The sequence below is a fragment of the Coturnix japonica genome, chromosome 4 (genome assembly GCF_054131305.1).
Source record: "Coturnix japonica strain WE chromosome 4, WE-NBRP24, whole genome shotgun sequence".
Classification (NCBI taxonomy): domain Eukaryota; kingdom Metazoa; phylum Chordata; class Aves; order Galliformes; family Phasianidae; genus Coturnix; species Coturnix japonica.
Window position 1 is genome coordinate 65038973 of NC_140666.1, and position 27278 is coordinate 65066250.

The window sequence follows — 27278 nt, forward strand, 5'->3', positions numbered from 1 at the left end:
CACTGGAACAGGCTGCCCGGGGAGGTGGTGGAGTCTCCTTCTCTGGAGATATTAAAGACTTGCCTGGACGCCTACCTGTGTGATGTGGTGTAGGGAGCCTGCTTTGGCAGGGGGGTTGGACTCGATGATCTCTGGAGGTCCCTTCCAACCCCTACAATTCTGTGATTCTGTGATTAGGCACATAGATAAAAATTAAAAGCATTTCAGTGAGAAATAACAGCGTCCAGGATCTAATTAAAGCACCTGCAGAAGACAGCTACCATCATCAATAAACTCCGGGGTCATTCACTGAGAAAAGCTACACCTGTGGAGCTCTACCACCTGGCTGTGATTGCAGTCATTTTAAAGGTCTTGACATAACCTTATTTAAGAAGTTCATTTATTGCTTCTAAAACCCTTGCAACCCTCAGTAGGTAATAAAATCAGAAACCAAAAGGAAGTCATAGAATGCCCGTGTATGTGTGTAAGGCAAAATTTGCTGGAGGCAGTATCTCACATTTGACCACCCAGTATCATCAGAGGCAAAGAAACTTTAGGACACTAAAGCCCTCTTATTAACAGACTAGGTGATAAAACATATGTATCTGTAGCCTTCTTTCTTTAATCCATTAATTAAAAATACTAATAAATCAAAACCTTTTGTTACTTGTGCACACACACTACATTAAGTATTGCAGGTGCGGATTGAGAACAGTTCTCCCTCCCTCAAGGCGGGGCAGGCAAAGCCAACATGTCGGACCGCTCTGCCCCCGAGTTTGGCGCTCGGCGGCTTCCGTCCGTGCCGCAGCCTCATGTCCCGCTGCGCCCGCCGTAGTCAGACATGGCGGAGTACTCCTGCGTCAAGTCCACCAAGCTGGTTCTCAAAGGGGCCAAGGAGAAGAGGTGAGGCTGCTCCCTTCGGTTGCTGCTGCGCCGTCAGCTCGGGCCTGGGCCTCTCGGCCGCTCCGGCTTTGGGGTGGGCAGCGCTCCGCTCCTGGGAGCCCCCCCTGGATGCTTGGGGGGGTGGATCGGAGGTGTGTTCTTATCTTTTTATGTCACCCTTTGCAGCAAGAAAAAGCACAAGAACAAGAAAAGGAAAAGGGATGAGGATGCAGAAGAGCAGCTTGATATCGTCGGTGAGCACATTTCTGGGGGTGATGTGACTTGGTGGCAGCTGTAGGGGACGGCAGAAGTGGAAAAGATTGTTACAGGACTTTCAAAACTAAACGTGCATGTGTTCAGGTTTATAGTCACTTGTTTGCATGTTTGTAAGGTAGAGTCTTTCCAGCCTCTCTTTGGATCAAGTATGTTCATATGTTCTCAAGCTCTTTATTTACTTGGATCTCATTTTGTTTTTTGTTTGTTGTTGTTTTATTCTTCCAGAAGTATTTGCTGTAAGCAGAGACTTATAATACTCTTCTATATAGTTCTGCACAAGTAACATGTCTTATGTTATTTGACCGCTTCCTACTTTGAAGCACCCATGCTTTCTATTCTTATTCTATCTGTAGTTACTTCTTGCCTGAGTTCTTTAGTTCACTCTGACTCTCAGTCCTTCTGGAAGGAGGTTTTTGTTAGCTTGTTTATTTGTTCTAGTTTGTCATACTGCTGTTATGTGTTTGCATTATAAATTTGCTTCTGTTAATTGAAGTTGAAGACATAAACGTTACTTTGTATCCAACCATAACTTCACTGTTTTTCCCCTGAAAGATAAGGATCAAACCATGTATGGCTTTGGGAGATAACACAGCAGACTACCCTTTAGTGCTGTCTGTGCTTAATTTATTATAATACGCTTCACAGAAACAGCTGAAGTATATTTAGTCATGAGAGGTGCAGGGGTATACTGTAGCACAGTGCTCCTAGCAGGATAAATGTCATTTTCTGTTTTGTGCTAAGGCTCTGCAAGCGAATTTGTGCCTATTTCTCTGTTAAAAGAACATAGGTGAGAGAATAAACTACTGTGCTTCACAGAATGTCCCAGGTTTTTTGCATTCTTTAGTTTACTTCGATTTCAAAAGAAAATGCTGGCAGAGATTTGGAAAATTCATATGCTGATGAACCAGTGAGACCTATTGTAGGGTTACCTGCTCTAACGGGGGCTGGACTCAATGATCTCTTGAGGTCCCTTCCAAAACCTGTAATTCGGTCATTTTGTGATCAATAAGCTCTGACTCTGCAGGATAACCAAATTTGCTCCATATGTTCTATAAAGATAGGGGAAGATTATTTCTGCTTAATAAAGATAGATTTGCTGAATTTACTGCAAGGAAAAAAAGGCATCATATTTTAATTAATTAAATTTAACTATATTAATTAGGCAGGGAAAATTTTTAAGATAATAGGTGGAAATGTTACCTGTTTAAATATTACAAACATTTTAATTCTGGCTCATGTGTGTGAGCATGGTTAAGTTGGTAGAATTCCATGAGGCTCAAATGCTCGAAGGTTGTTCAGCTGGAAACACTGTAACTCTAGAACTCGTATATAGTGATTTCAGAGAAGATGGTTTAAAGATTTCTGTTGTGTTGGATATGTAGTTATTGGCTGTGACTGTAAAACTGCAGAAAGTTGATCCAGAATAAAAATACACCTTCCTTGCAAAGTGTTTCTTCTGCTGGATCAGCTGGATGAATCAAAGTGCTCTGTGGTGTAACAGCACTACAGAGGAATGGAAAACAGGAGACAGCCATTAGGGATAGCAAGGTGGATAGAACAGCAGGATAGCCTGTTCCAGCAGCACCACCATTAAATTGGCTGGGTATTATAAAATAATGCACAGAAATCTTAAATACTATTTCTGTCTATAGAATGTCAAGTCTTGGAGTAGATACTGAAATAATGAAGTTGTGATTACTCCATTAACTGTGATGGTTACTTTGTTTTAGGAAACTGGTGGGCTGTCAGTAATTTCGGTGAAATTACAGGAACTATAGCAATAGAAATGGATAAAGGAGCTTACATCCATGCCCTTGATAACGGCTTGTTTACGCTTGGAGCACCACACAAAGGTTTGTTTCAGAAAATTTGGAACAAAGCAGTTTTAGTAATGAAAAGCATAAATGTAGTATCATTAAAGGCAAACAGTTTTACAGTTAAAGGCAGGTCATTACAAATAATGCAGTAATCTTGGCTGTACCATGACTGACCTAATGACTAACAATCAGTTTCACTTATTTCTTCATGCTGTTTTGTCTGTATAATAAGTTGAACCACATTGGAGATGCATCCTGTTACTGGATAGTAAGCCATACAATGTATAAACTATAAGCTTATAACTTATAAGCATCATAACTTATAACCCTATAAAATCTTGATGGTATCATTTTGAGAATGAAACTTGAGGCAAATGAGTTTAAAGGATTATTGCTGCATCTTCTTCAGAATGTATTGGTTTTGTCGCTGTGCAAGTGTGGGATGGTGTGTGGCACTGGTATGGTGGGGGTGAGCTTGTCTTCTACTTTCAGTCTGAACCATCGTTCAGACAAGAAATGCTCCACAACCCTCACAGTGTGTTTCATTTTTAGAGTGAGTCCAAACCAGCAATGACAGTATTATCTTGCTTTGGCTTTGAGGAATGGAGAGGCTGGTAGCTTTTTAGGATTTCAGGCTCGGCTGGAGGCAAACTGTGATTTTGTTATTGAGAAAATAATATTACGAGAAAATTATGGTTTTTCAGCATCACCTGGAGAATTACAAAACATTACTGACTGCAAATTCCTTACAACAAGGATTGTATTTGTTCTGTTTACTTGAATGTAAGTAAGTGCCTCCATTGTTTTTCTTTAAGAATGTGGATATTCTGAAGGAATTTTTAAAGAAATGCAGCATTGTGGATTCCCATAGAATTCAGCAGTGGCAGCTGTATTGTTTTTTTGCATGTTTGAAACTGTAGTGTTAACTGGTTCAGTACTGCCTGTAACATGTACTACATAACTAATGGAACATTCATTTCTAAGATGATGAAGGCCCGAGTCCTCCTGAACAGTTTACTGCGGTGAAGTTGTCTGATACAAGGTAATTACTGTAACAAAACGTTACAAGCCTTGATATTTGTTTTCTTTGTTTCTATTATGAATACCTGATTTTATATTCTTTTAAAATACATTGCATGCTAATAAGAAATGTTATTTATTGAAAATTGTGAATTGCTTTAAATCAAGATGTTCTTCATTGTTTTCCTGCATTTTTCCATTTGAGGATTGCTCTGAAGTCTGGTTATGGGAAATACCTGGGTATAAATTCAGATGGACTTGTTGTCGGGCGTTCAGATGCTATAGGATCAAGAGAGCAATGGGAACCTGTCTTCCAAGATGTAAGCTGCTTTGGATAATTCATTCAATATTCCTAACATCTGACTGTATTTTTGACTTGTATTGACAGGCAGTAAAATGTTATTTACCAGTTGCCTTTTTGCATTTCTTTCATATTTTAAGTTCTTCCGTTCTCCTGAGTACGATGTAGTTTTTGTGTTTCTATAGAAATTTTTTCCTGCATTTTGGCAGCTACATAGGATTTAAGAATGGAGAAGACTGCCTGTTAGCTGTTGAAGTGTCTATATGTAAGAGAACAGAATGCACATACAGAGCTTTCTGTTGTATTGTAAAGAATCAATGTTATAGTTACGGCTTATACTAACAGTATATGGTATTTCTGCAGAAAAAAATGGCATTACTAGCAGCAAACAGTCGTTTTATTAGATGTAATGAAGAGGGAGACATAGAAGCCAAAAGCAAAACTGCAGGGGATGAAGAAATGATAAAGGTAATTACAATGTTCTACAATTAATGCAGGCTTGGTGTGGATATTCAAGCTTACCCAAGTACTCTAAGGTCCCTTCCAACCCGCACAAGACTGTGATACTGTGTGATACTTGTATGCTACAGTTTACTGATAGCATACGGGTATTATTGTTTTCTATAAGCTACCAAGTGATTTTGCCACAAAAGAGGCAAATTAGCTCCAGGATTGCCTAAACCAAGGTACTTATCTATCTAGTGGAAATATTTATGCCACTAAAGAAGTGGTAGGTAAATACTCTCTCTGTGATACACCAGGTAATTCTGATCTGCTTAGTACAAGATAGAAGAATTCTGACTGAACCAGCAGCAGAAAAGGGTTATCCAGAATCATGCTGGTACAGAGATTTCGTGTATAAGAGGATGTGGAAATACTTCATTTGGACTTAAGAAACATGTGTCTGCAGATAGAGAGGTCTGTGTATTAGTCAGAGCAATAATACTATGGAGTCAGTCTCTTAGAAATACATTTTACTCCTGGTAACTCTTAACAATTATAATGATGCTTCTTTGGGGGTCTTACAGTATTTTGAAGTACTGTGCTTAATCCTTTCCTGTGCTATAGGAGGCTCTTGCCTTTATTGCTGTTTTTTCTAGTTAACCAATTTGAAAGCTGAAAACTTAAAGTCACCGAGACTCTCATTTGGTTATGAAGGATATGGTGTCTTCTTTAACTTATAATTTTTTATTAAAAAAAAAAAAAAAACATTTGCTATTATGTATTTTCTTCTCAATGAACAGATTCGAACTTGTGCTGAAAGAGAAACTAAGAAGAAAGATGATGTTCCACAGGAAGACAAAGGAAACGTTAAACAGTGTGAAATCAACTATGTGTATGTAGTTGGGAGTTGTTAACAGGTTTAAGTAACTTCTTCCTCTTTTCTTTGGGAGCTTCTTTGATGAAAGGGCCAAACTCCCAACCAGTTGGTTGCTCAGTTCCTCCTCCTCAGATTTACAAGGGCATAAAATAGGATGAGAAGGTTCATAGGTCAAGTTAAATGGTATGCAACCTCCTTCTGTTTAATGTCACAGATAAAACATACTAACTTTATGGGAAATTAATGTATTAAAACAGATAGGGGTAGTGAGAGAGACAAGCTAAAATTAAAAAACCTATCTCTCCCCTTGCTCCCAAGCTTAACTTCACTCCACACTCCTCAACCCCCTCCCCCAAACTGGGGAGTGGCCAGTACAGGATAGTTTCTCTTTTCTATGCCTTTATTCTGTGTGTTCCCCTGCTCTAATGTGATGCTCTTCACTGGCTGTAGGGGAATATCTGCTCAGGCACCTGGATCACCTCCTCTTTCTACTTTGTCCTTGGTGTTCATACCACATTTACTGCTTTTCTTCCTCTTTGCCTGTGTGGCATCTTTGTCCTTTCTTAGATGGTTTCACGGAGGCATCACAAGCTCTGTTAAATGGACTCAGCTTTACCATGTGGTGGGTCTGTCTATCATGGGGCAGTTCCTGGCCTCTATTCACAGGGGTCACACCTGCAGCTTCCTCACTACCAACACTTTGCCACCTACACCCAGTGCACCTTCACTCCTGTCTTGTTTTGCCAGTAGGTGAAGGAGTTGAAGTTCTTCAGAACTTTTAACCATATCACGTTAATCGTGCATGGTGTCATTCCCACTCAGTGCCCCCAAAAAACTGAGTAGTTTTCACATAGATAAATTTTAGTGCAGTGTGATAGTATAGGTAGTGTGATGGCTTGTTTAGTGCAGTGTGATAGTATAGGTAGTGTGATGGCTTGTTAGATTTTCATTAGGCCAGTTGTCTACTGCAAGATACTCATAACAGTTCTTAATGTTTTTTCCCCATACAGAAAGAAATTCCAAAGTTTCCAAGACAAAAAACTGAAAGTAAGCAAAGAAGATACAAAAGCCCTCCGAAAAGCCAGGAAAGAAGGCACTTTTCATGAAGCATTGCTTGACAGGTACTTTAATGTAGAAGAAATAAGGCGATAATTTAAAAGTTACTGGGAGATGGGATTACAGTAAATTTGGATACAAAGAATGGATAGGTTTCATGAAGAGGTGGTGCAGATATGAGCACTTCCTCCCAGGACAAGATACTGCAGACAGTCGCATGCATTTTTGTTGCTGTTACTGCTCCAGATTTTCACATATTTGCCTGAAATTTCTGGGTTGGGAAATTCAACAGAACTGAATTCATTTGAGCATCTCTAGGTTTGCTCAGTTTACTGAGTACAGAGAAGATGATGAATGGCTCTTTTTAATAACAAGAAATAAGCTTTTAACTTTTTCTTTACCCATAGTACCAGGGCCTTTTGGAAAGGGGAGAGCTGCATTTTAAGGAGAAATAGCATTTATTAACAAGTCTTAAGACTGTTTAGTGAGAATTTCTCCAGGGACCCAAGAATACAGAAACTGTCCTGAACTTTTAAAATGCTTTGTATGGTATAAATTTTAATACATTAATTAATTAAAGCAGAACACAGGACCTGATTTGAAAGGAAATATAACGTTAATGTTACACACTACAGTTGTAGCTCCCTAAGAAAACAAAGTGAACCAGCAAAGCCTAAGTGTTGTTAGGTTTTTGTGTTTGCTTTGAAAAAAGAAAGAGAAAACTGCTTTCAATGCCTGCTTGAGATTAAGAATTTTATTAAAAACATTCAGATGTGATGTTCAGTTTTTAATGTTTTGTTTCATTCTCTTTTCCACACAGGCGAGCAAAAGTGAAAGCAGATAGATATTGCAAGTGATAACCAGTTTGTCTGTTTTCTTCTGTGTCTTTGATTGTAAGATTATACTGAAAACACAAGCAAAATGTTTTATAATTGTTTTTACAGAAGCTGTTTTGTTGATATTTTTATTGTGTTATTTTTAAAGGACTGCCTAAGAGCTGTAAATAAGCATCAACCTCGTCTCAAATTTCAATAATGATTACTATTGATATTATGTTACAAATACATGCTCTTGAAATAGTAGGATAATTACTTAATGGAAGACAAGTTATTCGATCCACTGGATCTCCCAAGGTTGATGAAATAAACCTGAGTTTGGAGACAGAGATAAAGGGCAGATGAGAACAGCAAAGTTGTCAACAATAAAATATTGTTAATGCATTGGAACTGTCAATAAATATGTAAATGCCTCAAGCAAGCAAGAGGAAATAAATAGAATATGTTGTATCAGTTACTGAGTAGAACATCTGTGGAACCATCCAGAGCAGTACAAGGTAGGGACCAGAATGTTCAGGCTTCATAAAGCAGTGTTTGAAACAGGCCCATTATTCAGACTAATAAATTACAAACTGCAAAATTCAGATGCTGGTGAAAGTCTGGACAAGTGAACCTTCTAACAAATTGAAGAAGAGTTGTCTCATAAGAGAAGGAACTGGCTATCTTGTATTAGCAGTCTCCTCATCTAAAAAAAAGGAGAAGGTTAACTTCAGGCAAACTTGCTAGTTTCTTTAGGGCATAGACTTTAATTAATCTTTCATAAAACAGCAGTGTTTTTCTTAAGGTCATAATGTAATGTGCTTTCCTCCTGTCTTGTATAAAATATTTTCCTATGTCTGTTCTGGTTACCAAGAAGATTCTTAATAAAATCATCTCTATAGGAACTACCTCAGATCACTTACTCTCTCTTTCTACGTAATCTATTTTGTAAAGATTACTTGGTAACACTGTTGAGGATTGTTTTGGTAATAATTTGATCTCTCCACAGAGCTTCTACTAATTGTCAGTGTGAACTGTATGTTAATGTATAAAGCTGTAAGCTAATGCAAGATAGTGATGTCTCTAAGAAGCACAAGAACAGACCAATGATGTCACGGCAGTAATGGTAGTTAAAACTGTTCTAATTTTACAGGCAGCTGGTCTTGAGAAAATGCACAGAGTTAAAATACATTGTAATTACTTAAACCCACTATTTAAGTTTTCAAGAGAAAAACAAATAATAGCCAGGATGACAAGATTGGCCAAGGTCAGTAACAAAAGCATTTATAAATCTTTTTTTTTTTTTTCCCAGGAATCCAGAAAATAAGGAGATAGCCCAGAAAGATTTAGAATAGAGGAAAAATTCCATGGGCTGGACAAATTAATGCTGCAATGTAAGGATCCTTTAGTTCATGTCTTCAGAAAAGAACCCCTGAGTAGCTGTTTTTTGAACCTAAATGATCTTCTGCAGTATTCTTTTCTCCCATAGGCATCAGTTATTTAGTTATTGTGTTTCAGACCACCCTGTTAAAAAAAAAAAAGTCATAGTATCAGGTGACCACATAAACTAATCAATCACTTTGCCTTTTTTAATGAAGATATCTAACTTGATAAGGGTGAAGCGTTAACATTTTATTCCTAGTTCTAGTACAAACCTTTGAGATTACTCTTTAACATGTAGCAGGAATGGCTGAAAATTATACTTATTTCTTATCGGTTTCTATTAACCGCACATTCTTTCAAAGAAATAAGTTGTTAGGGATATTGAAGTGTTTTCTGGTAAGAGTGCATTAAAATACTTGCAAAAGCTGCAATCAGCAGAACTGGTCTTTGATTGTAATTTTACAGGTATCTCCAGAATTTTGTTAAAATTCCTTAATGTGTCAGTAACCCAGGTATAAAGGTCTTGTCTGTATTACGCGTGGATATTTGGCATTATTGCTATATAAAGTAGCTATTGCCAATGGTAGGCTACCTGCTAAATAGCTTAAGACGTGGGAATCAGAATGTGCGATTACATTATCCAGAGAGAAAGCTGTCTGGCACTTAGTAGTTGGTGTGTCGGGAGCTCTGTCGAAAGTAGCTACCCCCAGATTTCTAGGAGAGGTGAGAACAAGCAAAGTCTTTCTTTTAAGAGTTGAAAGAGAGCCATGTAAGCATAGAGCATGGATAGCTTTTTGCTAGTATTAGAAGAGGTCAAACAGATGTTGCTTAGAAGCTTCTGTAAAGCAGTGTCTGTCTGTGCTCTGTGATTCCCTTTCTGTAAAGGGAGCCTAGTGAGCAAAGGCCGTATTGTGAGTTCTTGTAATTGCTTGAAAAGATGCGTTGCACCTGCCCAGGAGATCTGCCAGAGCTGTGAACACTGAATTTGCAAGGAGAAGGTGGAAAGCTGGAAATAAAGAGATGGTTGCTGGCAAATGGTTCTGGCCAGAGTCTGGAGAATTACTGTGTGAAATGCAGCATAGCTGTGGGTTGTGCTGTCATAGAAAATAAATGTAATTTATTTTTACCCAGCGCTCCTAAGTTTGGAGCAGCACCAAGAATCAAGCAACGCTCAGTAAGTAGTTGTAGGTCCCATAGCCTCTGTCTGGAAATGTAAATAACCTGTTGTACAACTGTTGCAACATCAGAGATCTGGAAGTGGCCTACTGCCAAAATTGTTTCCAGAAACACTGGGAAGCAGGTTGCGCCACTGGGAGCAGGCTGAGCACCAGGGTAATTGTTTGCTGAGCTGTTAGATAAGCAGACAATATAAAGTGGCTGTGACATGCTTTTTGTTTTTCACTATCTGTCACTTTCAATAATCTTCAGCTTCTAAGAACTTCACAATTCATTGCAGTTTTCCTTGTTCAACATCCACTGTGAATATGAAGTGAGTGCTGATGGTTAAAAGTTGGCTGATGTTCCATTATTTATTCTTCCTTCCAAGAATATATTGTTTAAATAAAATTCTGTCTGTTACAACTCATAAAGTGATTGTTCAAATACAGAGGCAGCTGAAGCAGAAATCTGATGCACTGATGGAAAGAGTGATGAAAGGAGCATTTGGAATCTGAAGAAGAGCCTGAGAATTATCTGTGGAAAGGAATTTTCCATTTCATGTTTAGCAATTTAAACATAAGAACTAATGTATACAGGCTTTTTTGATGGGGGGGGAAATTGGTGGAATGACACCATCATGGTACAGAGCGTTTCGCTCTGTGCTGGGGCTGATGATATACTTGCTGGAAATGAAAGGTGTCCTGAGATTGTACAGAAACAGAGATCTGAAGTATTTGCTGAAATATCAGTCCCAGGAGGAGGAAATCAAAGGTACGACAAAATAGCAAATAGCATCGTGTCTTAAACTTGATGTAAACAGTGTTGGTATATTTTCCCATTTGAGACATTCAAGGATTTTCTTGGTGGCATTGTCTTCTGGCAGGGGTCTCCTGGCAGCAGTATAAGCAGAAAGAGCTTGAACTGAAACACAGTGAAAAGGGAATCACTTGTGAAGTATTAATTCTGAAGAAATGAACAGATCTGGTATGTGGATGGGCACTGAATGGATGAATGTGAAAAAGCAGGACGGACCCAAAGTACTGATGGTGCCTCTAAGTAATGATAGCACCTTTCAGGCAGTACAGCTAATGTAACAAATCTTAAAACTGTTTTATTTCTGACTTAGATTTTTGAAAGTTGATTAGAAACAGCCTAGACAACAAAGTGGACGACCTAAAGTAGTGCAGAGCCTGGAGACCAGGGGTTCTGATAGGAACCTGGCAGAACAGCCAGTCAAAAGAACACAGGTATTGTAAGACATGAACTGTTCTTGAAGCTTCACGTTTTGTTACTGGTGAAATAATCCAAAGTACAGAGGGGCTTTAACAGATGTAAGTTGTGCATTCAAAAAGAGCTTGTGGTCATTGTCCAAAGTCCTTGCTGGCTTTTCAGAGTGAACGTCTTACAGGTGAGGAAGTATTTAAATTGTCTGCTTCAGAAACAAAGCGTGAGCAAAAGGTGCTTCACATGCTTAGAAAATAACAGGTCCAGTTCAATCTGATTATTTCTTAGCATAGACCACAAGAATATATTCAGGTACCTGCAAGTAATGTGTAAACAGTCTTACGGGTACTTGGTTTCAATCAAAAAATGTGGCTGGGCCCTTTAGGAACTGCTGAATTTCTAGTTGTGAAAGACAGTTCCATGGAAGCATCAAGTTCCTTTTGTTACTCCGTACTTCTCACTTCCTAAGTCTCTTGGTTGGTTCTGTACCTTCTTCCACCAGCAGACAATGTGTAATTCCAAGCTTAGATTCTGAGCTGATTCCTTCCTACAAACTGCTGCACACCTGGCCTTACAATTCTCACGCCTTATAATTCTCCTTTCCTTTCCTATTTCTTAATTTCTGCATGTCATGCAACCTTCCAATTAACTGCCTTTTTTTTTTCTCCTTCCCACCATCTGGTTTATGAGAGACTGAATTGCACAGCCAATGAAATCACAAAGCTTGTTTTTGTGTACCTGAGTAGATGTAGCACACAGAACCTGACTTGGGCACCAGATAAAGCGCAAGATGTAAACTAAACCACAGACTTCCTAGAAGGTCTTTAATACTTATATGTGGTTTGTACCTCATATTATGACAAATGCACTGTTTATCTGTAGTAGTGAATAATGACAGGTAACATGCATAGACTTATACATCTGATACCGTGTTTCTCGTGGTGCTAAGAATGGCTCCAGTTGCAGGTTTCCTGCATCGTTAAGCAGGGAAAATGCTTTCTTCCTAAGGAAGCTGACTGCCTTGCATCTCATTACCACAAAACTTGCCTGCTTCAAAGAGTCTCTCCAACGCTGACAGCAATTACACAAAGTGAAAACTGGTGCCACAGGTTTGCTCTGAGTGTTGCCTAAGAGAGAATTTTACTTCATGTTTTCCTGTGCAGAACTGTAGGAGAAGCTTTCTTTGGATTAAGCTTTCCCAGCAAGGCTCCCTTTCACTCCACTCCCAGCAGATCACACTGCAGCTGCTCAGCTTTGCAGTTCTTATGTCTGGACCCTCACAAGCTGTTTCACCCGTGCTTTAACACCTCTTTCTTGCAACCAGAATTGATAAGGATGTTCTGGGTCTTTGGTGTTGGCTTGCAGAACACTTGCCCACTTTTCAGCTGGTGCAGCATCTGAAGAATACTTTGTATCGCTCCATTTCCTGCCTTAATAAATTAGCAGGTAAAATAACCCTCTACCACTGCTACAAGCACGTTGTTTGAACTCAGCATAAAATATTAATCCTGAGGCATCCCATCATTTCCCGAGGAATGGATGGAGAATTGGGATCAGTGCTGTTTTCGCTCCGGTAAAAGTACGATTGAAAGTCCTCTGCTCATCAAGGAGATACAAAGTGGCTGCTTGTGGCGGCACAGCAGGGTCTCCCAGCATCTGGAGAGGCAGCTGAGGTTTAGCTTTGCCCACGCAGGGGATGGGGACGCACAACGCACCCTTAAAGCACCGAGCCGCCCCGCCCGGCAGCGCCCGCCGCCACCCCCGCGCGGTCATGTGGGCGCCGCGCATGATCGGCGCTCCCAGCAGAGCCGGGAAGTGCCTGCCGAGCCGACGGGGAAGTGAAGCGGAGTGAAGTGGAGGATGGCGGATAAGGGCCGGGCGCTGCTGCCGCCCGCCGTGCTGATGGTCCTGGTGCTGCTCGTCGTGGCGCCGGACCCGGTGAGTCCGATGGGGCGGGTCAGGCTGTGCCTGGTAGGGCCGGGGGGGGGGGTATGTAGAGCTCGGGGCTGGGAGCCGCTCCGACCGGGACGGCAGCACCTGCGCTCGGTCTCGGCCCTTTCGTTTTCTTTCGTTTTTACGGGCTTTGAGCAGATCTTGTAGCAATCAGCCTTGGCTTTATGTACTGCTGTGTCCTGTACGTACTGCAGCGTTCTCTGCAACTATGATTTTCATACTGAAAGTTAAGGAGGACTTGCTGGAAGCTTGCGTGCCTTTCGGTCCACTTACTGCCCTTATGGTTGTTCCATCAAGCAGGCAGGTGCGGGGTGCTTTCCTTTTCAATAATCATTTCAGAAGTATTTAAGCCTTTACATAAGTCATCTTTACTTGTTTAGAGCAGGCTGTCCCCCGCCTCCTTAACATGGAAACAAGGCCATTCTGAATCCGCGTTGTGGTTTATATTCCTGAAGAACTACAGCATGTTTTCCTCTCCTCAGCTTCCCACTCTCCTTGTTCTCTGTGAGTAGGGATGGGGCAGCCAGCAGTGAGGGTTTGGGTTTGGTTACACCTGGTGAAGCTGATACGATACCCGCTGGGCATTGAGGTTGCAGGTTGTGCAGCCAGCTGTCAGGCTTGGCCGTTTGGGTTTGGATTCAGGTGCTGGACTCCATCATTCAGAGAGGAATGAACAGCGATGGTTGTGTTCCTCTTATACAGCTGGCTGGATTCTTGTCTTTTTGCTAACAAAGAACATGCAAATGCCATGAACTTGTGCAGCCTGCCATTCCCCTTTGCTTTTGGTTCGGCCTCCTCTGCCATACTGAATGCTTTGTTTGAAATACAATTAAAATCGGCTGGGTTCCCATTCCATCAGTGCTGCAAGAGGACTCCTGTCTTCATAAGGTTAAACATCACCTGGCCTGCTGCAGCACAGCACAGAGCTGGCACTGCCCTGTAAAGGGAGAGGAGCTGAGGAAAAAAAGTTCACAGACCAGAAGATGCAGAATAGTTACAGTGAAGTTGTTTTGTCTAAAAGAGACTGGATGCCACCTCCTGTAAACACAGAACAGCATTTCAGAGCATAAACATACCTGTTTTAAAGTACAAAGAAATACTGAATATTAACAAGGATACTGGATTTGATCTACATCAAAAACATTTTTGAGGGTTATAAAGAAGGGCTTAGGGCATGGTTTAGACAGGACAAGCTACATTTAGCCTATTTATATGAAAGCAGTCAGGCTAGTTTTTGAAGTATTTACTCAGCAGTCATTAAACCACACATTAATTTTCTTTATTGTGGTGAATAATAACTGTTAGTAATTGATTTATTTGTTTTTCCCGGGTAGCAATTTGCCTTTATAGTTTGTTGGCTGCTCAGTTCCCATACTGCTCTACTTATTTTTCCCCGTAGATTATAACAAAGCTATTCCGTATTATTTCCCTTATTATTATTATTTCCTTCTCATCTTTTCCCCCCACTGCATTCCTCCTGTTTGGCCTCATGTTTTGGTATTGTGCTGTAAGGCAGCTGTTTATGTACATTATTACATACATTGTTATGTATGTGCAGTAACTGTACATCAGTTACTCCTGAAAGTTGGTCTTAAAAAAAAAGCCAGAATAAAACAGGAACAGAAATCATTTAATCACCATTCAAGAATGTATTTCTCCTCGAGGGTTCGGTGCTTGTTTTGTAAAGCAATTTCACAGTGACCTCCTGGCGCAAAGGAGCTTCTGCTGGCCCTGCCTGCATAGACCATCTCTAGTTTACAAAGCCTGTAGCTAAAGGGGGTTCCCTCCTTGGTGCAGAACCTGCAGGGCTGCTTGTGCTTCTCTCAGGCAGTGCTAATTGCTGCTCTTGCAGTGTCAAGCCTCTGCAGAAAATAGGATCTCGCTGACACAGCAGTGACTTTGTGGCTGCTTATTTCAACCTGATCATAGAAAGTGTCTGGTGGTTTTTCTGGTCAGGTAAAGAATCCCTCAAGCAACAAATAGCTGTGAGTTTTTAGCTGGTTTAATAGCTGGTTACTGAGTTTTGTGCTGTGATTTAGAGAAGGTCGAGGGACAGCCTGAGCCTTCCATCTTTCAGAAGATATTAGAGAAGTGTGTACCCATTCACGTGTGTTTGGCTGTGATGTGGACCTTTCACAGCTGAGAGCTCAGAAAAGTTAACTTTCTGGTCTTTTTTAACTTTGTCAAAATAGTTTGCAGTTAATCTTCAGAAAAGAAGAACAGAAAATAGAAGTTTTCTGGCCGTTGCCAGAACATGTGTTCAATCAAAGAAATAAATTCTTTCTTGTTTTCTGATGGTTTTGACGTCCTTTTAAATTACTTTTTATCTGTCAGCACATAAGAGATTTTCTAAATAAGCTGCCAATAGTCCTGGCTTTTGTCAGGTGTATGGAGCAGAGCTAACAGGTCTGGAAGGTGTACAGACTCTTTTCGGGGTTGTTAAGCTTGCTTTATACATAGTAAGGAGTCTAAAATTGTTGAGCTATAAGGGGAGGACACTCCATCTGTTCTCTGTGTCTCTCATTAGCTCTTCCTTTGTCCACTCCCTCACCTCATTCTTCATTTCCTCTTTTGTGACTTAGGTTACAAAGGACTAGAAGAACAAAAATAGCTTCACATACAGGATTAAAGTCACATAGGATGAAATGGGAATGACATAACATTTAGTATGCAGAATATAAAGTAGTCTGAAGTCAGTCTGCTCGGCACCACAGTTTGCCCAGTGTATCCACAGATTGTAGTGACAGATAACTGAACTTGTATGGGTAGGAGGATCCAGCAGTGCTAAGTACAAACTGACAAAACTTGTCAGCAGCCTTTCCAGGCTGCAGGCCTCCCAAGCTGAAGTTAAATGAATACAGGACTTAACCTAAACCTGTTGGTGTGCAGTTGATAGCTGTGCGTTACATGACCATATGTTCTCACTAACATTGCACCAGTCCAGCCTGCAGTATTTGTGCCTGGTCCTCTCTGCCCATATTCCAAGTGTGAATGGGACCATTTAGGATTCATTTTGTTGTGGTTATTGGCTTTCAAGAAGAAAATTTTTCCAGGTCCAAATCTGTGCAGTCATTTTTATAATGTATTTTAGTATTGCGGGATGGAAAATTTCACAAGACAATTGCATTAATGCTGTTAAGTATTTACTGGCCTTTGCCTCTGACTTCTGTTGCCCAATTAGTCATCTGCTATTTCCACCTCCTCTCCTTATTTTGAAACTTCCTTGTTTTGAAAATGCAATGCCCTGCAGTGTCCAGCCTTCTGTTCCAGCTGTGCAAAGGTTGTAGCGGTGCTGCACTGAAGTCCTGGAAGCACGTAGCTGCTGCACACTTGTGTCATGTGGGGGAAAACCAGCCTTCATCTCCTGCTTTCACCCAGCCACAGGAAAGAAGACTATTATAATGCACAAAGAAAGAACAGCACTTCAGAATTCCTGTTCCCCGCTGTAACAAATTATGGCAGTGTTGAAAGTCTGTGGCGTTGTGTTTTCTAGATCGTGGCATCAAAAACCAGTAATGTGATTAGCCCAAGTATAGCATTGACATCAGTTAGCTTATCTGTCATGGGTGCATGGCTGCTAGGGATCCTGCCTCCGATGTTATTGGCTGGGATTTGTTAAATGGACACACTAGTAATTTGACTGCTATAGCCAAGTAGGAACTAGAAATCATTAGTGGGGTGGGAAGTAGGGGAAGGATCTCTGCAAATTGGTATTTCTGATCAGTCTCACTGCATGGGCATGCAACTAATCTGCATTTGTATTTCATGACTAGAACGTGCAGTAATACTTGTGGCACATACATACCTGTATGTGTATGTAGGTACACGTGTGCTTTGTGTAACGCCTGCATTTTCTTGGAGTGACCTAAATATAGTTCTGAAACTTTAATTTTTAACCATCCCTACTTTGGGGATGATTTGATTAGCTCTTAGCTGTCCTTCTAAAACATGGCTCGAATAATATTCAGCACCAGTTTCGGAGCACTTTCCCAGAGTACATCTGAAAAAACACCAAAAGGTTTTATAGCTCACTCCTGTGGCAGAGTAATTTGCTCACGGTTGTGTGTGCTTTCTCAGTCCCAGCTACAAAATGAAGCTGAACACGTGAACGTGTCCATGAATGGCACTGTAATGTGAAATCAGAAATTAAACAGAACAGGCTTCGTGTTCTTGAGGTTTTCTGTAAAAAATGCTGTTTGGGTGCTCTTAGTCATGTGCCAGTCATGTGTTTGAGTCACAGAGTAAAAGAGGGTTTGCGTATTTATCATACACTTGTGCTTGCCTTGGAGTACATCAGACAAGTTATCTGAAGCGCTGTCAGATAGCATGGGGAAGTGGTTGCTTGTCCACTACCTCTTTTATTCTCAAGTCCCAAGACTTCCCCTTCCTTTATTGTCAAACCATCGTGAACTTGTTTGTTCTAAAGGTCCAAATCAGAATAAAGTCTGCTGTAATAGTGTTGTTTTAAAAAAAAAGAATCTCAATAGTTATCCTTTACTGTCTTCACAGTATGGAGAAGACTGCAGAAGTAAAATGTACCCTCCTTCAGGACCGACGTAAGTAATCTGATGGGACTTGTCTAATAAACTATTGATTTACAAGCATCAGTAGCTCAACTTTTGTTGTGACTTGTTTGCGTTACAGACAGTTCTGGTTACAGTCACAAGTGAAAAGCACTTACTTTGTCAAATGCATTTTCAAAGCCCTTAAATTTGCACTTTTGTTTTAGGTTTAAAGGGAATGTACCCACATACATCATAAACCTTGATTTGCCTCCCAGCAAGAGATGGGATGAGTTGATACGTGCCAAAAAGACAGAGGTAGGAAAAGCAGAGTTTGCATTTAAGCTCAGCATATATAAAACTAGGATGTGGCTTTCTGTTTTGGAAATGGCTTGGAAGAAATACCTCTTTCAGCATTGCTGAAATACCATTTCAGCATTGCTGAAATGCTCTTAAAAGTTTAATAGATATAATTCACACTTTTAATATGATTATAGAATAAAATAATTGCTTGACTGCCCAACACTTGAAGTAACAGAATCAGGAATAAGGGGCAGTGATGGTTGGAACGCAGAGGCATAGAAGTGGTGTGATATAAAGCAGGATTTCATTGATGAAAGTTCTTTACTCATGAAGTAATACAGCACGGGAAGGGAGCAGAGGGAGGAGCAGATCAACAAAAGAGCCTCAGTAAACTGAATTGAAACTGAAGCTGCTGAAAATTCAATTTAGTAATGCTTAATTTCTCCAGAAAGGCTACGGCTTTTTCCTTGTCACTGCCAACTTCAGCCTTGACTCTTGAATGGGCAATTGGGGGTGTTTTTTCTCAGCAACATCACCACATTTGGCTCTTTCTTGAATTCATTTTTTCTGTAAAATGTTATTTTCAAAAGCATGTGGAAGAGTTTTGTTGGTATTCTATCAGTTCTTGTGCTTGAGATTTTCTATTCAATAAAAGTGCTTGTTCCTTTTAGTTGAAGGCTGTAATCCAGAACATTAAGGATATAGCAAACACCTTCTTCCCTAGTGGCAAAATCGTTGACATAGTGGATCACAAAATAGTAAGTATTTCCAGCTGAATTACTTTATGACCGTTTGCTCTGACTACCAGAAGTAAAACACTACTAAATTTGGCAGTTGCAAACTTTACATGTAGCAATTCTTCCTCTTAGATTATCCAGAACAGAAATGTTATTCTTAAGAGTTCAGTCAGCCCTGTGACTACCAAACATAACGTACATCTCCTCTGTGAACTACTCAAATTTGGGTTTGCCATTTCAGACATATCTGCTATTTACTTGATCGCTGTAACAAAATACTTTGCTGGAATTCTGTTTGCCATGTTTGGTTCCTTTTAAACAGTAGAATAAAATCAGATTTTGAAAATTTTAATACATTTCTGATTGCAAAGACAACTTAGGCCAGGTTTGAAAGAAGTCAGGACTGGCTAAAATAGGCTTTGGCACAGGACTGTTACCAGAAAACAGCATAGAGCTGGAGAAGGTGTAAGGTCACATTTGGTTCCCACTCTCTTTGCCATCAGCCTTAGATGGAGCTGGCCATGCTTCATTTGGTTTGCTGCAGTATCCCAGTGCCCCTGCAAGGGGTAACACAAAGCTAGCACATAGGGGTACTTATGTCATGATATTAGAGATGCCCTTAAATGCTGACAACCTCCAGTTGAGCTGTTTTAATGTTAGGAGTCCTGCTTAATGCTACTCTATTGCTGCTAACAATAATTAGATATTGTGATAATATACATTGCTCATGTGTCAATATTTTGATAAACAGTGTTTACTTTCCATGTGTACTTTTCTTCCTCAAGTACTCTACAAACGTCCTGAAGCTATGCAAACTGCAGAAGAATTAAATACTCAGTTTTACAGTGCCCAGGAGGTACCTACTGGGGAGAGGCTTCTTTCAGGTAGCAAAATAGCATGAACTTAGACAGTCAACATACAGTACTTTTCCTTTCAGTCTCATCTGACGGATACACTTCCTTATCCTTTCAATGAAGAGCTCCAAGGGATTGCAAATTCATCTGGAATTCCTTTGGGTAATAGTTTCCACCACTTTATTAATGTAGTGAAAATCAAGGAACCTAGATTTATTTAAAGTTAGTATATTTAATTGTTTGCAGTATAACTGTACTCAGCTGTGTCTTTAACAATTAAATTATTAGTTAAGTAGATAAAGGAATCCATCCAACACTAAATGAAATCAGTATTTTAGAAGAGAAGGGCAGTACATCACATAACCCTATTATCAGGATGGGTCTTTTCTGTGTAGCTATAGCTTCTCACTCCTGAGCTTTGGGAGCTGGAGATAGCTTTGCCTTTTGTGCACCCAGGCATTGGGGGATTCCCTGGTTCTCTTTGGTTTCCCATTCAGCTCAGTGTCTGCTGTTGATATACAAAGGCAAGGCACTGTTTCATGCCGTCCTTTCATTCCCTCGTGATTCTTACCACATATTCGTGCCTTTCTTCTGCACTCTGCAAAACAAATGCAATTTCAGGTGGGAGGTAGACACTAAATTCTTTCAGAGTCTTGACAGAGAAGGTCACTCCATGCACCTAGTCCCACTGCTTCCTCAGGTATGAGTAATATCCTTGTTTCTTGCATGGGAAAACTGGTTCATAGGACAGCTTATTTCTTTAAAGCAAGTTTTATAGCTTGTTTTGAAGTTTCTGGAGAGGGAAGTAGCTGTCAGCTTTCTGTATAATAAGGCAGAAGGCCTTTCAGGAAGCTCTTGCTGAGCTGGTCATTTCAAAGATCAAACAGGATTAAAACAGTCTCTTAATAGAAATGCTGTAGAATACTGAACTTTGCAGTACAATTTTTTTTCCTCATTTTTTTTTCCCCAGTTTTGGCAGAAGCTTCAAATTAATGTTGTTTTTTTTTTTTTCTTTTATTCCAGGGGAGATTGTTATTTTTAACATCTTCTATGAAATTTTTACTGTGTGCACATCCATAGTGGCAGAAGATAGCACAGGTAATCCATCCCAGAACAGCGTTTCTGGCTTTGTAATATGGTTGGAAAGGGTCTGCCTCAAAATATACAGAACATGGTCCTTCTCAGCTCTAGGCGAGAAGGTCTAGTAGAAGAGACTAAAAGCAATGATAATAAACAGGTGTGATAACAAAGGTATGTATTCAGACTGAATGACTGGAGCCTTAGGCTAAGCAAAAGCAAAAGTACCTTCAAAGAAGTCCTGGAGTTTCTTGATTTGTTTCTCCATTTAAAAGGAAAAAAACAAAACACGTTTTTCTGTGCTTAAAAAAAGGACAGCTATACAATGGTATTTACTTGCTTGTGTGTGTTTTCTGTTTTTGTTTTTTTTTTTCTAAGCTGATGTTTGTCTCTTTCTTTAGAATATTTTACATGCATGTATTTATTTATTCATTCATTTTAACACAGGAAAGCTGTATCATGCCAGAAACTTGGATTTTGGACTCTTTCTTGGGTAAGTACCTCAATGTATGCCTTTGGGGTCTAAATAAAAAGAGTCAGATGAAGAATAAATTTCTTTGTGCCTTCTTTGTGTGTAAATGATGAATTGAGTGTTGTTAAAATTGGTGACCAACAAGTCTGCATTGTATATTGTGGAAGAGAGGCTAAATTGAACAAAGGAGTTGTTCTGCTGATCATATGTCAGACTGCTTTGCACTTGCAAGGAATGGCTGGAAGACAGTTGTGGTCAGTGTTACTTAGTGCTTCCTCAACTCCAGTTAAATCCACAGAGAACAGTCCAGGTAACTTTATTTCAGGGGCACAGTGTATTTTGCTCTTCAAGTGATCAGACAGAAGTATCGCTTTCGGTGTGTGCAGTGAAGTGAGGGTTGCTTTGGATTGGATTTGTTTGTCTTTTTTTCCAGATGACTTCTCTACTCATTGCAGTGCTCCACTGGCAATTCCTGTCACTCACTATTTCTACTCAGAATCCAACGACACATATTTCACTGATCTGGCATTCACATTTGATATGATACAAATTCTCTTGAGCAGCACTGGATCCTCTTCTAGTTTTCATTTTATCCCTCACAATAGGGAATTTCATTTCATTTTCCAAGCATATTTTATATGTACTTTTAAAAATACACATTTATATATATTTTGTCTGTTTTGTTATGTCACTTACCCAGATGAGTGTTAATGTTCACATGGAATTTACATCTTTTCAAAAAGAGGGTGGTGACACACTGGAACAGGTTGCCCAGGGAGGTCTTGAATGCCCCATTCCTGGAGGCATTCAAGGCTAAGCTGGATGTGGCTCTCGACAGCCTGGTCTGGTGGTTGGCAGCCCTGCATATGGCGGGGGGTTGAAACTAAATGACCATTATGGTCCTTTTCAACCCAGAATATTCTATGATTCATTAAATTTCTCACCTGCCTATAAAAAAATCAGATGCTGTCAACTGTGACTGCATCAGGTTCTTCAGGTTTATGTTGAACCTTTTGTTTATAAGGACTGGGAATGTGCTCCCTAGAAATGGAAGCAACTTTTCTAAGCTGTTCTCAGAGCTTGGATTGTTTCCAGACAATTGTCTGTAAGTGTTCCTTAGAACTCCTTAGCAAATTGGCTGCTCTGGCTTATCAGGAGCTGCTGTAGTACAAACAACGTGCTTTCGGAATACAATAGGTTTGGTGTTACAGGCAGTACCAATAACAGCTTCCACTGGACAGTAGGAACAGAATGAAGTTATCATTCAGAAAATGTCATTGCTTCAAAACAAACCAGCTGTACTGAGGGTGCTACCGAATAGTATATATGCTGTTGCTTTGAATAAAATTTGGTTCTTTTCACTTGCTGTCTGTGCATTTAGACTTTATAGCTGTCCCTTGTGCTGCTCAGGTAATTACTGGACAGTGTTTGTTTGTGTAAGATCCACGTCATATGTAGGAAACCTGTGTTTTGTGACTGGAAGTTTTAAAAGATCCTGAGGGACAGAACTTACAGTGCTGGTCTGTCTTCCACAGGTGGGATGTTAAAAATAATTCCTGGACTGTAACTCGGGAACTGAAGCCTACAGTGGTAAACCTGGACTTTCAGAGAAACAACAAAACAGTGTTTAGGTCTACCAATTTTGCAGGATACATAGGCATGGTGTCAGGTGTCAAACCAGTAAGTATGGGGGAAGCTTGTCCATTTGTTAATAGTGCTTCAGACTTAAAGGTTTTCTTGCTTTAACTGTGTCCTGGGATATTTTGATGTATGAACTCTCAAGTGCTCCAGCACACAGTAGAGAGATCTGAAGAAAGCTAAAAGGAAACACTGATGCACTGTCCCTTGTAAAACTGCATCTTCAAACTGTGGCAGTATTCAGAGGTCTGAGAAGAAGGTTACATACAGCAAGGGGAGGAAATCTGCTAATTCAGTGATGCAACAAGGAACTAGAGAAAAATTGCCACTGACTTGACTTGCTTAGCAAGCCAGCAAGCAACGCTTCTGTGTTACGCTAGGTCAGAAAGTTATGAATGATTATTTCTGCTTACTCAGGCAGAGATTAATGAGTCTCTTTTCTACATGGACTTGATCTTCTAGCAGAAGAGAGTAATCTAACGAAGAAGCAGCTCAGTTGTCATATAAACTGCAACGTTGCCTTTTGCTTATTTCTGGTATGAATAGTCTGGTGATGGATGGAGGCTGATTTGTTTAATTCTTTTCAGGATTTGTTCACTCTGACAATGAATGAGCGTTTCAGTCTTGATGGTGGTTACATTGGTGAGTAATGATTATTTTGTTCATTATTTCATTACAAGTTTTCCAGACCTCAGACATACCATCTACCTTAAATAAACAGCTACAGAAACAGTGAAAAGATGCCAGATGAGTAGGATAAAGAACAGTTCATTTTAAAGGCTGTGAAAGTTAGAATAGCAGGAATGGAGCTAACCAGTGATATTTTGCAGGTATCTTTGAATGGTTTCTTGGAAGAAGAGATGGTATGTGGATGGGCTTTCTTACAAGATCAGTACTAGAGAATGCTACAAGGTATTGCTTTTCTTCTCCCCATAAATGTTTTACTATAACCTCTTTTGCTCTTGACTAACATGAATATTGTAGGTATGTGCTTAGTATCTAATGATACAGATATCTTCCTAGAAGTATTAACATTAAATAATCCTGGTTTTGCTCATGTTCTGTTGCTGAGTAAGCATTGCATGTGATTTCCTACAAACTTTTAAAATGGCTTTCTAAGAGTTTTTTTTTCCTTAATGAAACTACTGGCGTCTGAATGTGTAACAGCATCCTGCATCAAGACATATTCAACAGGTAGTAATATACAATGGGAAGTAAACTAGCAAAGTAAATGAGTTAGTGGAATGTAACACCAGTACAGTATGTCGTCATTTTGTTTATTTTCAACACATGGACCATTGAAAGAACAACCTCTCAACAACCAAATTTTAAGTAAAAGCTTCTCCACTCAGTTTGTACTTAAGTGTGCTCTTTCAGTGCAATATAATCTCTCACATGACACCTGAAAGGGGAAAAATGGAATAACTGCCCAGACTCTTCCATCTTCTTCAGTACTCCGACCGCTTATAGCCTTTGATAGTCCAATGCTACTTTGTTATCTGCAGTTACCAGGATGCAAAAGAGAAACTGGCAAAAACAAGACTGCTGGCTCCAGCTTACTTCATACTCGGTGGAAAAAATTCTGGAGAAGGTTGTGTGATAACTCGCTCCAGGACAGCTGCTTTGGATATATGGGAGTAAGTATGCTTGACCTGCCACCCAGCTCCTCTTTTCAGAAGCAGGCTCCTTCAGTAATCATCACATTTTTCCTTTTATTGTGCAAGGACCTAGTTCTTCTGAATCATGTGTGTGTGTGTATATATATATATATGTCATATATATATATGATATGTATACACATCTGCCAAAAATCTGATTTTAAGGTCTATACTGAAAGAAGCACCACAAATGTACACCTCTTTTTTAGCCTCGATATAAAGAAAGGCACATGGTATGTGATAGAAACAAACTACGATCGCTGGAAGCCTCCACTTGTCTTGGATAATCGTAGAACGCCTGCAATGAAGTGCTTGAACCAGACATCACAGGAGGTAAACATCCTCTGAATATCTGATCTTGCTATTTGGAAACCCTCAGCTTAAGTTACAGCCCTAATCCTGTAGGAGCTGGAAGCATCAAGGGCACCTGCAAGCATAGCTGCAATGGCAGAGAAGGCTAATGGCTTTATAATTTGTCCACACTTCTGGTTAATGATACCAGGTGGCTTTTTATATGACTGTGTTTTATCTACACTTTATCTAGGTGGATTTCCTACAAGTATCTTCTACTGCTGCATAAATAAGGGGATAAACAGGAAATACTTGGAGAAATATTAAGTTTTCTGGGCCATTTATTACTAGTGGAATTCAAACACACACTGTCAGGCTGCTCTGACACTCAGGTGCCTGAAGCAGTATGGAGGTGTAGGCTGCACAGGTCTTGGCTGCATTATGTATTCCTAAAGGTTTACCTTACTGAGAAGTCAAAAGTTGCAGTTAGGGAACAGGTTAATGCCCATTAACATCAATGTATTACTTTCTTTCAGCACATCTCCTTACCAACTATTTATGACGTTCTCTCTACGAAGCCTGTCCTCAATAAGGTAACGCTTCTGTTTCCACAGATCACCTAGAGCAGGGGCTGAATGGGACAACAGACCAGGAAGTGCCATATTTCTAAGGAGGTGGCCACAGAAGTATATCTGGTTTTTGCCACAGCGATGGGTTGTGGAAGGGCTGAATTTGTACTGTAAACAAAGCTTAAGGTTTTATAAGTGAAGCTAGAATTTAAATGGTCAAAATAAACCTGGTCTGCCTTCTAGAAACCTTTAATGGCAGCATTTCAGCAAACGGTATGCTCATTTTGAAAGGAGGCTACCAAGCAGCAGGTTCTCTCATCCTGATCCCAACTAAAACTGGCTTGTAATAAGAGCAAAGTAGCTCTACTGGAATGACAGAGCATAAGGGAGAAGGGATATGGAGATAGGCAGGAAGGTCCCCACATCTGTTTCCATTCTCACACAGTCATACTGAAGAGTACATCCTTCCATAAGGTTCTGCCTCCCCTTCAGCCCCTTATATATTCATAGTGCTACGTAGTGGAGTTTGAGAACAAATAAAATCAAGAAAATTCCAAGTTACTTCAGAATAACTCTTTTCCCAGCACCCAGCTTTAAAACCCTGAGTAGCCTAAGCCTGTTCCTTATCTGCATTTAGCACTGGTGTGAGGCAGTTCTTGCACTATGGACACTTAAAGAATCCCTCTAGTCTAAAGGAATCTGTGATATATGCCTTCATGCTCTGCACGAAACAAATTAATACATTATTTAGGCATACTATGGGCATGTTCTTCTGACAATGTAAGATGTATTAGTCTTAACTTGAAGTTTTGATGTGCTTTGTTTTTGTTTTGGTGCTGTTGTGTTTTGTTTTGCAAATGAAGGGTCCAAGAGGACTTCTAAAATGAAAAAGTTACTGCATTCAGTGCAGGTGACATTCTTGGCTGAGGCCACAAGCTATTTGTACTTGCGTGTTGTTGATTTGTTAAACAGATTTAGAGATTAGACCCACAATTAGCTAAATAGGTGCACATTTTAGTTAGATTGGAGATGGGTTTCTTCAGTAATACCTCTAATGAGGCTTTTTTCCTCTCTCCTCCCATCTGCTTATTATTAGCTGACAGTGTGCACAACGCTGATGGAGGTGGATAAGGGTCACACAGAGACCTACCTGCGTGAATGCCCAGATCCCTGCAGTCCTTGGTAGTCCTGTACCCTTCCTATGTTGGAAAGCGCTTGTCTGAATTGGAGGCTCTCCGAGGAAGAACACTTCTGGAAAAAGACTCCTCAGCCTCAATCCTCTCTTCAGAAATGTAACAGTTATATAGTCAATGGGCTTCTAACAGCGGGGGGTACCCTGTCTTGCACTGGATTTTCTTGCTTTCTGCTCAGAAGCTCTGCAGGCAAGAAATGTATATTGATGTGTATCTGGTTTGATTTCAGCTATTTCTACAACGTGAGTTCAGCATTTAGCTCTGGATCTCTTCAGTGTTGACAGTAGTCTTATCTTGGTTTGGGGTTTGTTTTGTTTTCGTTCACGTGTTGTTGTTTCTTTTTTCTTTAAAGCACAAATGAGTTAAAAATGACACCTACCAAGCACAAGAATTGTATATTAGAAGATTATCTGTGATAACATAGTTATGTTGTTCTTTCCTACTCGCTTAGGATGAATAGTTCTTGTTCTGGTCTCCAATATGAAGATATGTCTGAGATGCCCTATGACAAAATAACCTACCAGGAATACATATCTAGTCACAGAAATAAGCTCTTGTGGAAGTATCTTAAAAGTAGATCTGAGTCTTGAGTGTCTGATCACTGGTTTGTGGATCTTTAGCTGAAATTCTTTCTTGGCCTGTTAACAGATACATTTTTTTTTTTAATACAGATTTTTCTGTTGTTAAAACAAACAAACAAACAAAGACTAATACAATAAATACTCTGAAGAACTTCTTTCTTAGACTGATATATTTGCACTGAATTCATACTTCACTGGAAGTCACCAGGTACATTACA

At 39.9% G+C, this 27278-nt stretch overlaps 2 protein-coding genes across 3 annotated transcripts; both read left to right on the forward strand.

Moving 5' to 3' along the window:
• Window positions 1-816: 816 nt before the first annotated feature.
• On the forward strand, window positions 817-8867 carry FRG1 (FSHD region gene 1). 2 transcript variants are annotated; one of them, XM_015862279.3, is made up of 10 exons: window positions 817-882; window positions 1048-1115; window positions 2868-2990; window positions 3939-3996; window positions 4180-4294; window positions 4639-4743; window positions 5520-5611; window positions 6607-6717; window positions 7473-7545; window positions 8780-8867. In XM_015862279.3, the coding sequence occupies exons 1-9, from the start codon at window positions 821-823 to the stop codon at window positions 7507-7509; spliced, it is 771 nt and encodes a 256-aa protein (XP_015717765.1). In that variant the 5' UTR covers window positions 817-820; the 3' UTR covers window positions 7510-7545; window positions 8780-8867. The 2 variants fall into 2 exon arrangements, with proteins under 2 accessions (XP_015717765.1, XP_015717764.1); XM_015862278.3 differs by lacking the exon at window positions 8780-8867 and having other exon boundaries at window positions 7473-8375.
• A 4166-nt stretch (window positions 8868-13033) lies between these two features.
• ASAH1 (N-acylsphingosine amidohydrolase 1) lies at window positions 13034-27215 on the forward strand. Its single transcript, XM_015862277.2, has 14 exons — window positions 13034-13170; window positions 17695-17741; window positions 17915-18005; window positions 18662-18748; window positions 19665-19743; window positions 20605-20679; window positions 21106-21151; window positions 22666-22810; window positions 23356-23410; window positions 23599-23680; window positions 24274-24405; window positions 24636-24759; window positions 25254-25310; window positions 26383-27215. Exons 1-14 carry the CDS (start codon window positions 13093-13095, stop codon window positions 26470-26472), a joined length of 1188 nt encoding a protein of 395 aa, XP_015717763.2. The 5' UTR covers window positions 13034-13092; the 3' UTR covers window positions 26473-27215.
• The last annotated feature ends 63 nt before the right edge of the window (window positions 27216-27278 follow it).

What these genes read in the sequence shown, in the direction of transcription:
- FRG1 (XM_015862279.3), top strand. Translation starts at nt 821, where the DNA reads ATGGCGGAGTACTCCTGCGTCAAGTCCACCAAGCTGGTTCTCAAAGGG. An exon ending in GCTTGGAGCACCACACAAAG is followed by an intron (nt 2,991 to 3,938) that starts GTTTGTTTCAGA and finishes TTCATTTCTAAG; the next exon opens with ATGATGAAGGCCCGAGTCCT. An exon ending in CATGAAGCATTGCTTGACAG is followed by an intron (nt 6,718 to 7,472) that starts GTACTTTAATGT and finishes TTTTCCACACAG; the next exon opens with GCGAGCAAAAGTGAAAGCAG.
- ASAH1 (XM_015862277.2), top strand. Translation starts at nt 13,093, where the DNA reads ATGGCGGATAAGGGCCGGGCGCTGCTGCCGCCCGCCGTGCTGATGGTC. An exon ending in TACGTGCCAAAAAGACAGAG is followed by an intron (nt 18,006 to 18,661) that starts GTAGGAAAAGCA and finishes TGTTCCTTTTAG; the next exon opens with TTGAAGGCTGTAATCCAGAA. An exon ending in GATTTTGGACTCTTTCTTGG is followed by an intron (nt 21,152 to 22,665) that starts GTAAGTACCTCA and finishes TGTCTTCCACAG; the next exon opens with GTGGGATGTTAAAAATAATT.